At 36.1% G+C, this 12,009-nt stretch overlaps 1 protein-coding gene across 2 annotated transcripts in view; it reads left to right on the top strand.

Moving 5' to 3' along the window:
* The window catches only part of DISC1 (DISC1 scaffold protein), a 145,858-nt gene extending 143,612 nt beyond the window's left edge, over positions 1-2,246 (top strand). The window contains exon 12 of one of the 2 annotated variants that reach the window (XM_026705192.2): positions 1,880-2,246. In XM_026705192.2, the coding sequence (XP_026560977.2) occupies positions 1,880-2,011 (132 nt within the window). In that variant the 3' untranslated portion in view covers positions 2,012-2,246. The remainder of the gene's footprint in view (positions 1-1,879) is intronic. The other variant, XM_087937601.1, reaches the window with a different exon arrangement.
* The last annotated feature ends 9,763 nt before the right edge of the window (positions 2,247-12,009 follow it).

The following is a 12,009-nucleotide window of genomic DNA, read 5'->3' as shown; positions in this document are numbered from 1 at the left end:
ATACTTAAAATAAATAAAACATTGACTGCTTTGAATTATGATGGTTCTACTTGGGTGAAGTCCACAAAGAGGAAATTAGATGGGACTTTATAATTTTCATTACTTTCACTGATAAATGTGGAATATTATGAGCTTAAGCTGAAAGCTCTTCCTACCAACATCCAGTATTTAGTTCAAGTAATAATCATGAATAGATCATATTCCTAAATATATAGAAGCTTTCTTCAGCACTGATTCTGAGATGTACATGCTTTTTGATAATCAGTAATTCATTTGGCAATGTGTATTTTCAAAACAAAGAAAATAAATAATTTCATGAGTGGTTGCCTTGTAAATTTGTAAATGAGCAACACTTAACTGTGTTTAGCACTTGTTAGCCATAAACGTATTTTCTTAAAGCTTCCCAATCTTGTAAATTGTTCAAGTACTCCCAACTCCCAAACAATATGCAAAATCCTTATAAATACTGAAGAACTATTTAACAGTTTGAGAGATGAGTTATTCATTGTTGTCTTTCACTCAGAAGTTCCCCGAAACATTTATGACCAATATACAAAGATTCTCCTTCTCTTCTTCAGTCTGATTGGCCATGTTTTTAAAAACTTGTTCTACATTGACACCTAATGTAAACCTATCTTCTAATAGAATTTTATGGGGCAATATTAAATCAAATACAATTATTATAAAGTTCTATAGCAGAGGTCACCAAACTTCATAACTTTAAGACTTGTGGACTTCAAGCCCCAAAATTCTCCAGCCAGCATAGCTATTCTGGGAATTGATGTCCACAAGTCTTAAAGTTGCCAAGTTTGGGCACCCCTGTTCTATAGGGACCATTTTAGGGATTCTGAATGTCAAAAGCTTTCTTTCTAAACATTGGTACAAACATCCTGCAAAATCAGATTCCTTCCTTTCTTCCTTCCTTCCTTCCTTCCTTCCTTCCTTCCTTCCTTCCTTCCTTCCTTCCTTCCTTCCTTCCTTCCTTCCTTCCTTCCTTGCAATTATGTTTAAAGTGGAAGACTAGCTAAAAGCAGAGTGAAAAACAGTTGTATTATTTTGGGGAGCAATATAAAACCGGCAGGAAGAAAGTGGGGCCAGTGATAATAATAATATTTGATAGGTGGATAAACATTCCAAATCTAGTCTGAACATCTGAATGACTGTACAGTGAACCATAATAATTAGACTGTAAGACTATTATATACATCCTACTTGTTTTGTGTTAATAATACAGAGAATAATTAAATGTGAAAAAAACAAAGAGGATCTCAGACTGTTTGATGTAAAATTGATATTTGTCATAGTTCCCAAAATCACAAATTACATTATGTTTCCATAGGCATATAGAAGAGTTGCTTTGACTGTCAACAGTTCCAATGAGCAAAGCTATCACAATAATTTAGTGTGGCAACCATGGAATTGAATTTGCAGTAACACTTCTTGCAGCATTAGTTGGATATCAAGCACCACTTTCTAAATTACCAAACCGCATAGTCTCGAAAGAACTTTACCACCTTAATAAGAAGTAAGGCTTAATCTCCTGTTGCATAAATTTTAGCTTGGTAAGTGTGGAACAAATCCATTGGTCCAATTATATATGAAACCAGTGCACAGCAAAGAGACTTGCAATCAGCTGAAAGTGTATGCATGTGGAGAGAGAGAGAGAGGGAGAGAGAGAGAGAGAGATTATCTCTTTGAAATAGTCCTCCTTAACATAAGGTTCCCAGCTATCTCACTTCTGATATGTGTTTGAGGTTATATCTGCAGCTATAGAGTTTCATTTGCTTCTGAAAATGAAATATTATCAAACACCAATTATGGTAATAACAACTGAGTGTATGAGAATCATTTCCTTTTCATATTTTTTATGTACTTACAGGAATTCGATATGCTTTCTACAGAATTCAAAGAAAAATGTGAAAGAATAAGCAAGAAGCTAGTATTCTTGGAAGAGCAACTTCAGCTAGCAGCCTGTAGTTACGATGAAGACCTTGTTCATATCCTTTTGTGATGTGTTGTATCAAGTATTCCCAACAGAAGAGGTTGCATTCAGCTCCTGCATTGAAACGTGCCTTGTGTGAATCTTGCTTCAGATAACTATTGTGGCATTGCTTCCTAAAAATATAAACTAGCCAAATAAGTTTAAATAGTTTAAAAACGACTGAATTGGATTGATGAGAAAGAACTTTTTAACAAATCTGTTAATATGTTTTTGAGTGCTATAAAATAAAAGTAATGAATACCTAGTTACAGCATCGACTAGAAGACTGGAAAACAAAACATTGTTTCATGAGTATGCATCTAAAAAACATTTTTAAAGCGAAGCAGATTAGCTCATGCTGAGCATAGAATTCCAGTAAATCACATAATTATCTGTGCTCATCTCATACAGGCTTTTAATTTGAAGTATTGGCCATTGTTTAGTTCTACTGAAAGAGTCTCATCAGTCATGTTATCACTTTCCTCTGCTACCCTAATTTTCATACTACTTATATAATTTTTTCAAAGGCAAAACAAATCTATTTGAAAATAGGTTTTTGGCAAGGGCAAAACAAATCTATTTCATATTTATATATTTATTTATACTAATCAGTCCGCTCTACTTTTAACATACTATCTCACCAGCCTCTGGGAACAGGCAGATAGCCAACTCTGACTTTTTCCACAGGTTATATGACTTTCAGTGGAAGAACCAGAGGCTGTTTAGAGACAACTTGAGGTGGTGAATATTTGTCCATGAATTCAGCAGGAGCCAATCCTATCATCAAGATACATAAGTCAATAATAAATGTATCAAGAACAGAACCTCGGAGCCTAAAAATTACATAAATTGTCATCAGGAAAGAAAGAAATGGCAGGATGCTTTATAGTACAACATACCATGTAGAATGAGGCACAAATGCTTCCTACTTCTCTCTGTGTATGATCAGGTATTATAATCCTCATAAGGTAAGGATAATGGTTTTTAATCTTCTTAAGCTGTGTTAGTGAGTGCTAGCTGCCTTTCATCAACTTCCTTCAAAAATATTTTTTGATTCTATCCATTTTTAAAAAAATCTTATGGCTTCGCCTTGTAATTGCTTGTTGCCTTGCTCTCTTAATCCAGTAACAAAGACCCATTTTCACTTCTCTCAGCAAATCTTCTGCACTTGGTTATCTAACTTTCTCCCTGCTTCTGCCTCTGTGTTCACTGTGCTCATTGTCTCTTGGCTTCAGGTCTTTTACTTCCCTCCTCCTTTCCTTTACTTGCATCATCACGAACAATTACTAGTAATTAGATTTAGCTCCCAACTTTCCTCCAAGAGTTACATAGAGGATCTCCTTTCATGTTTAGCGCCACAAAAATAATCCACCGAGGAAAGATGAGCAAAGAACAAGCAAAGTCCCTTGGTAAATTTTTATAGCTATAGACTTTAACTGGAGTATTCCCAGTCTTAATCTTAGCCACTATACTGCCATTTTTAACTGGGCCTATGTAACTCAATGATCATCTTCTCTATCTTAAGGAGTGGGATGAATCAGAAGAACTTTTCACAGAAACAAGCGAAAGGTTTGAGGTTGGTTGTAGTAGCAAGAGGCTTTCCAAAGATTTTGCTTCCACTGCACTGAAATTTTAGCACTTATTGCTTTGCACACACATAATAGTTTTCAATTTTTTTTTCTATCAGCCATCTAATATAATTCTAAATTACCAGATGGATCAGATGTATTCCTGAGCAGTCAATTCCTCAGAGTCTGTCAGAAAATCATTTAGCTAGTGCTCTTGAAACTGAGTGAAATCTTTTCACTGGCTTGATCCAAAGTAGGTCAGATTAAAATATGCTGGTTTTCATAGAGCCCATAAAGGTTCATCCGAACCATTTTCTTGCTACCGTAGTTGTTGGCATGCTAAATATGAAAAATTAAGAATAGGAAAATTATTGTTAATATCAATTCTAATTTCCAAACTACACTTTTATAATACCTTATATTAAATGTTACAGTAGAGTACTTTTAACAGTAAATATCCATTAACTGTATAAAGTTGTATGGATTACAAATATCTGGCACAAAGATAGTTGTATTATTATTGAGGAATCTATAAATGGCTAGTAAGGAAACGAGGAATTTTGACATTAGATTTACAGTAATCAAACCATGTAAAAAGAGCTCAAATTAGATTATCCAACTTATTTTATGCATATTTCTAATATTTCTAATATTAATGACCTCTTAAGAAAGAAAATGCACTTAGCTGTTTGTAAAATTTGTGCTTAGGTAGTTAGGACTCAACCACTTGTGTAATGTTGTTCCTGATGGCCACTACCATCTTATTCAGCTGAATTTGTACACAGAACTGACACCCTTGTGGCACTTTTTAATGTACTGTGAACACTGCTTTTCCATGGTTCCAAGCCTTATCGCCATAATTGCTACTTAGGGATGATTGCAAACTGAAGAAATGTGCATTGCCTATATTCTGAGTCCCCCATCGTTCAAAACAGCCAAAGGTACACAAAATAATTGAGTTAACAAATAGAGGAGATTCTCATCTACTGACAAATAAAGGATACATATCTTGGAACAGAGTTCCCCTTAAAATATTCAAAGATTACTTATCATGCATATTGTCCTACAATTTTTCCTATGCAAAAATTGTAACACAGTGGCCATTTAGATGCTGTTCAGATAAAATTCCATGAATAAGGAACCTGAATTTCTGAAAACTCCAGAAGACAATGGCTCCCTGGATAAAACTTGTTAATCAAGATGTAATGTAAGGAATGAAAATAACATAGGAGATGAAGATTATTTTAAGCTGCCATTTGTCTGTATTAGGAGATGCATCTTCCAGGGTGACTCATCCTTCTTAGAATTTATCATTGCTGTGACCCAACTTTCACTGATTTTCAAGAAAACAAAACACATATGGTTGAAAAGAAGAAAGTGTTGATAATTGTTGTGGCATTACCAAGGGATAGAGAATAGAAGACAAAAACTAGAGAAGACCACATAGTATCAAGATACCAAAATCAAAATGGAAAGGTTATGACATACAACAGTTATGTTAGTCCCAGCATACCAAAAAAACTTGGATGGCACTTAGAAAATATGCACATTGACAACATTTCTATCTGTCAATGCAAAAGCCCATACTGCTTATACTGTATCTACATATACTACACCAATGCATTAGGCCATTTTAGGTTCTTAGGAAGAGCTTGATGCATATGAAAGCCAACACTAGTTAAAGAACTGGAAATATGATTTCAGATTGTTATGAATAGATAATAACAAACAGACAAGCATCTGCCATTCCAGACTTAGCAATTGTCGATAATAAAGACCTCCCCAAAAGGTCAGGACAGTGAACATGGTAGTACATGGAGGTAGCAGAATAGAAGAGAAAGAACTTGAGAAAATCACAATATACAAAGGCCTGCAAACAGAAGTAGAATGATTATGGAAAAAGAAAGCAATAGTGATATATGGGTGCAATCCCCAAACCACTTGGGAGTACCACTTGAACTCTATCGGTGTTGACAAAATCACATCGATCAATTGCAAAAAAGTAGTTTTACTTGGAACAGCTTATATCCTGTGATGAATATCATTAAACATATCTGTTTATCCCAGGTCCTTGGAAAAGACTCAATAGCTGGATAAAAAAATGCCGTATCCATTCTAAAAATCTACACCCAACCATAATAATTTGCAGCTATTAGAACATTGTGCACTAAAGTTGTATAAACATAAAAGCACTTCAGTTTGGTTTGACTTTATATCCTTGCCCAATCACTGAATTGAGCAAGATCAACTTCCATGAGCGGTTCACATCTTAAAGTGCAACCTAGCCTTGGAAGCTGATTTGAAGATGCCACCTCCCAGAGCTTCTAATGTTCACATCAAGTGTTCATTGGCATGGAAAATTAAATGAGCAGAGGAGCGGGCAATGTCATGTTGGAAGTAGCTCGTAGCAATGGCAGTTACTTGCTCTTCAAAAGATGCATGCAGTATTTCTGGTGGCAAACATATACCACTCCTAGATATTTTCATGTCTAAGGCATACATTAAGACGCATCAATTCTTGCAGATGGCAAAATAGTTCCCCAGTTCTGAGTCTGACTAAGGCAAAATTGGTTTAATAGATAGAAGTAGAACTGCATGTCTTAAAAAGAGAGATTAAAAGATTCCTTCCGAGTGATCCAACTTCCTGGTGCTGTCAAGCAAGCAGTTCTGCCAATATTTAAACACACTGTAGGTTTGATTAATAATTAAATTTCTATTAGAAGCAATAAATCCCAGATGTCATTGTTTTTTCAATCTACATTTTAATGGCACTGAATACCGGAATCAGCCAGCCTGCTAGCAGGGGCTGAATAACACAACATAGATGAAGCTAGAAGCCAGCACTGATGCTTAACACTGAATATTTACCTAGGCCCACTAGGGATTTTTATTTAATATTGTAGCTTCTCAAAGTAAATATTAAGCAGTAGGTTTCACATTTGGCAGATGGAAGGAAAAAAGCAAACAACCAAATTAAACTGCACTCTTAGACTTGATATAAATCCCTTGAATTTCATGGGACTTACTCCTGAGTAAGCTGGTATTGGATTGTATGTATCCTTTTGCCTGATCAATATATTTAGATAAAAGTACCGGAATTCAGCAAGTCTGCAAAAGAGCCAATGGCTCTTAATCAGTTGAAAAGCATATGAAAATAATCTGAATTGTTAATTGGAAGAGTCAAAAGCTGAGGTAATGCACTTCTGGTGTCTAAGGAGCTGATGAGAGGTGTTATTTCACCGATAGGGTGAGTCCTAGCATTCCCAATAAAATTAAATGGATTTTATATTGCAATTTCACAGTTATTTGGGGTCTTAATTAGCAGTTATGATTTTGCCAGACAATTTGAGTGCTTTTAATAGTTTGACTAAAATATGGGTTGACTCGTTTAGTCCTGCATATACAAAGGATTCCTTTTTCATTATGCTTCAAAAAAATAAAAAAAAATACAAAGCTTTCAGTAGTTTTCTGTAGTGGTTCTGAATTACAGATTCCTTTTTTTGGAGAATTATTATTTTGTTTTTTAAAACAGACTATAAAACACATCTATTTGGAGGGAGGTGCATATGGAAATCAGAATGTCTATCCCTGTTCTTTTTGTCTGGTACAACATGATATCCTTTTAACTAAAATTGCAAAAAGAATATCATATGCATGGTCTCAGTGCCACATACTGAGACTGAGCACTTACTATCAACTGAAACCTTTTTCACCAGAGAAATCGCTGTCTCTGAATATCTGTGTTGCAGAGAATCTGTCACCAATCCATAGCTATTCCCTGAATCTTTGGTCATGTTAGTAATCACTTAGTAAAATGCTTCCCTGTTTATTTGCCTTCTCTTAGCAAGCAAAGAGAAGGAGCAGAAGCATTTATTTGCTTTTCCAATTGGCCCAGAAGTAAAAATGAAAGAGTTCTTAGATCAAATTCAACTCTTGTTGATGCCTGTTGAGCAGTCATAGCATGTAGCTCTTTTGATTACTTTGGATTGCTGCCTTCTTGGATGTTTTATGACTTCCTAATCTTGCATAAAAACCTGAGATTTCCTGGTATATTCGCTTCAAGAACTAATCAGATCCAACCTTTGTTGCTTCTCTGGAGATCAGTTAAGGTCACGTAAATCAAATAAAACTGACCAGGGTCATACTGGGAGGATAGAAGTTCATTGAAGTGACTTTGTTCAGTGGTCCACAAAACTATCAGTAGAGCTTATTACTTATTACTCTCTGTTTCCTTGAAAGCAGACAACTGAAGGAGGAGGAAGTCAGGACCTGGAACTATCTCCAGATAGTTTGGACCTTGTGTAAATGCAGAGTGAGGATGAATCTGCGACACAGATGGAGCACCATCGTTTTGAATGGTGTGTGTGGTGTGTCTGACAATGCCTCGTGGAACTCTGCACCCATTTCACTACCTCTATAGAATTATGAAGGTTTCATTGAGGGTCAGTTTATTTTTCATTTTAAAGATCTGAGCAATATTTCTTCAGCAATGAAAAAATGAAAATCTCCCTAAACACTGGGCGAAATTATGCACAAGGTTGAACTATTTTTGTTTAAATGTGGATGTTGACTTTTTATCAAATAAAATGGCTCTAAGTAACCCAGATATCAGCCAAGAGAATTGTCTTACATAAGTGTGAGGGGAAAATAAGACTTTACAGTATGTGTTAAAGATGGATTCAAAAGGTGAGTTACCTTTACAGTATCCCAATCTTGTGGGAAATGAAAAGGTGGAGCACTATATTTCTGTGTGGTCTAAATTTAATAATATTTTTAAAAAGCTGGCCTTTCTATATATTCATATCCTTTCTGAAACTTGCTATATACTGTATGGACCTTCATTTTTATTTTTCAATTTATTATTATTTTGGATTTATTATTGTTGTTTTATTCTTTTTGTTTTTGTCTGTAATTTCATTTGTAGAATATCGTAGAATTCTAAAATTAAAAAGTGTACTTTTACACATGCATATACAGAACAATACAATTCCTTTTAAAAATAGTGTGACTCAGCAAATTTATGTAAATTAAGGATGGAATCTTGAGAAAGCTTTAATAAAAAAAAGCTGAAAAAGTCTTTTTAAATTGGAATATGAAACTGAGATTGAAAATATGTACATATATTTCCCAAGATTCCCTTCTGATTCCCCCATCTCCTTCCTGAGATTCCCCTCCCCCCACTTCCAGTTACCTCTTAAGGCCATATTTTTACCTTAATATATATATATATATATATATATATATATATATATATATATATATATATATATATTTATTTATTTATTTTTAGGTAAGGTTGCTGGAAAATATTGTGGGTAATCTCCAATATACTTTGTACCTAGCACACTTCCAGTCAACCCATATATCCAGATCAGAGAAAGCATATACATCACTCAGATCAACTAGCAAAAATATAGTTTGATGTTTACATGCTAAACATCAGCAAACATCAAAACTTTTAACTGGCAAATAGGATAAGACAGGCAAAAAAAAAATAAAAACCAGCCTCAAGGAGAGAGACATGAATAACAGGCAAGAATTTACATTATCCATGTATCTGTTTATCCGTATTGTGCAAGGCATTTGAGGGTCCTGATCTGAGACAGAGTATTCAAGGACACCAAACATGCTGCATGGAAAGGAATTGGTTTATTTAAAGAACACAGAATCTGGCCCTGAAAGGAAGCTACAAAAGGGATACAGAAATCAGACATTTTTATAGAAATATAGAAAATATATATAAAAAACAGCCTTTCTGGGCCATGGAGACTGAGTAGGTATATGTAATCTGCTATGCTTATTTTGGTGAATGTGCAGTTCTGTTGGGAGAAGGTTTTAATTAGCACTGTTTGAGTTTACAGACCTTCTTCTTTGATGTGTGGGTGACTTATTTTGGGGTTCAAGGAAATCTGAATAAAGGATTTCCCTCCATTTGCTATTTTTACTAGATTAACCTAGTTTCAGATTGTCTGTCAATTATCTAGCAGAGATACAATTCTCAGTTCATTGTCAGTTTTGTGAATGTTTAAGGGAAGATGGAGATGGTATAAAATAGAATATATTTTGGTATAAAACTTCTCACCGCATCAAAAGGCACTGAACTTTCCAGAGCCAATGGAAACAGTGCCGTAGATAAGTAGCAAGGCCAGTCCCAAAAGGAGTGGCAATGGCCTATGGTTATTCCAGCTTTAACACTTGGATGCACATAGTCACAGCAGGCTATGGAAGTCTGGACACCAGGTGATCCCTTTGCTCCTTTATTTTGCACCATGAAAGAAACAATTTGCTGAATGGGGATGAAAATCAGCAAGCTTTGTCTAATAGATCAGAAATCTGAAGCGAAATAAAAGGTAGGGAGGCCCATCAGGAACGATTTGCAATGTAAGATGTTAACTGTCTTCATGTTAAAATAATTTTCAACATTTGGTTCCCAACCAAAGCATGCAACTTTTTTTAAAGTATTGTTGTTCTCACTGTACATAGAAATTAGTCATACTCTGATTGCATCTGTTCTAATTAAGCTCCATTTGTGCTAGGTTCCATGGGAAATTGGTTAGTATTATGGAGAGTCATTCCACACATATTGATCCAATTGCAGAAATAAAGCTGCAGAGGAAATAAATTCCCATTTCCAAAACTGCAAGTTGTAGTCAGCACTCCAAACTGTGGGCATATGCTAATGTACCAAGTTACATGTTACACGTTTTATGTTAAAGCACATGTGTTCACAAATGGAATATAACCTCATGGTTAGAATGCTTTTATTGCTGCAATAAGGGGTGCGGTGGCTCAGTGGCTAAGATGCTGAGCTTGTCGATCAGAAAAGTTGGCGGTTTGGCAGTTCGAATCCCTAACACCGCGTAACGGAGTGAGCTCCCATTACTTCTCCCAGCTTCTGCCAACCTAGCAGTTTGAAAGCATGTAAAATGCAAATAGAAAAATAGGGACCACTTTTGGTGGGAAGGTAACAGCATTCCGTGCGCCGTTGGTGTTTAGTCATGTCGGCCACATGACCACAGAGATGTCTTCAGACAGCACTGGCTCTTCGGCTTTTTAATGAAGATAAGCACCGCCCCCTAGAGCCGGAAACAACTAGCACATACGTGCGAGGGGAACTTTTATGTTTACCTCTTTACATAAAAAAATGGATTGCATTTCATCTTAGGGGAAGCAGCATGTTACCTGCATATGAGTGTGTGCATGGGTGGAAGAAAGAGAGAATTCTATAAACATGAACTCAGAGACCAAATTAGTTAAAATTAACATCTATAAACTGAAGTTCTGGCACAGTGACAAACGAGTTATTTATATTCATTTATATAACTTTGAAATGAAGATTGCAGATCCCTCTCTCTGAACAGTGTCTGCAATTCCCTCTTTGTGTACCACTTTGGGAATTACAGCAGCCATTCACACTTACATATGCACATACATGCCCCTAGAATGTTGTTCATTTTACACCCCTTAAGCAAAAACACTGCATAAGGCTGTTGGTTGCCTGCAGGCTCACGAAGACAGGTGTGTGTGCGTGTTTGCGGGGGTGGGGTGTGGTGGGGTGGGGAGCTAGTGTGAAATATGTATTAATATTTAATCCAATCAATTTAGATGAACTTGATGCTGCAATTAGCTAGCAGTGCCCATCTGTTGTGCAGAGTACAACAACAACTTATGAAATAAGTGGGAGAGGGGAAGGGAGCTGCCAATTACCTTTCAATTTATTCCTTAATAAAGCATATACAGTTTCTACAAAGAGAGATCCAGATGGTGAAGGAAACTCTCCAGGCCATGCTGGTGCAGCTTCAGCCAACTAAGGAGGCAGGAGAGGATGTTGCTGCAAATTTCCTTGGTGACAGCTGGCGTCTGGGAAAGGAAAGCTTAAAGGAGTAGCAAGCAGGAAGACGGAAGGAAGATCTTTAATTCACGAGGCTTCCTTGCAGGAATGGAATGCCATCGTATCAGACTTCGAGGATTTTCACTTTCTCTGCAAAAGTAATGACAGCCATTATTATGGAGCAACGAAGGTGGGAATAGAAACTGGAAGTCTTCTCTGAGAAATAGCGGTGCTTGCACAATTCAGCTGCCAGGTTCTGGAAACAGTTTTCAACAGCAGAGCCCATCCACCCTTTCCTAAATGTAGTAATTCTAAATGATGCCTTACAGAGATTTGAGTAATGACAACATGTTTACAAGCCCCTTGGCTTAGTTCTTCCTGCATCTGAAATGCAGCCAGAAAACCCATACATTCAGAAGTCACAGGAGCAAGAAACTTTAAGAACAAAAGCCCAAGGATGTTACAAGCACTGGCATAATTTTGACATCTGGATAAGATTGCCGGCCAGGAGAGTAACATTTTTAAGAACATTAATGTGTTTCAAAGTGGTGGGTATTTCAGAATTAGAAACCAAGACAAGCTAGGAAAAGGGCAATGGCAATGAATGCATGAAATCAGATAAATGTCCA

The sequence above is a fragment of the Pseudonaja textilis genome, chromosome 1 (assembly GCF_049901715.1).
Source record: "Pseudonaja textilis isolate UNSWEBS1 chromosome 1, rPseTex1.2, whole genome shotgun sequence".
NCBI classification, from domain to species: Eukaryota; Metazoa; Chordata; class Lepidosauria; order Squamata; family Elapidae; genus Pseudonaja; species Pseudonaja textilis.
The sequence above is the reverse complement of the archived record's forward strand: the minus strand, read 5'-3'. Positions and strand labels throughout refer to the sequence as shown.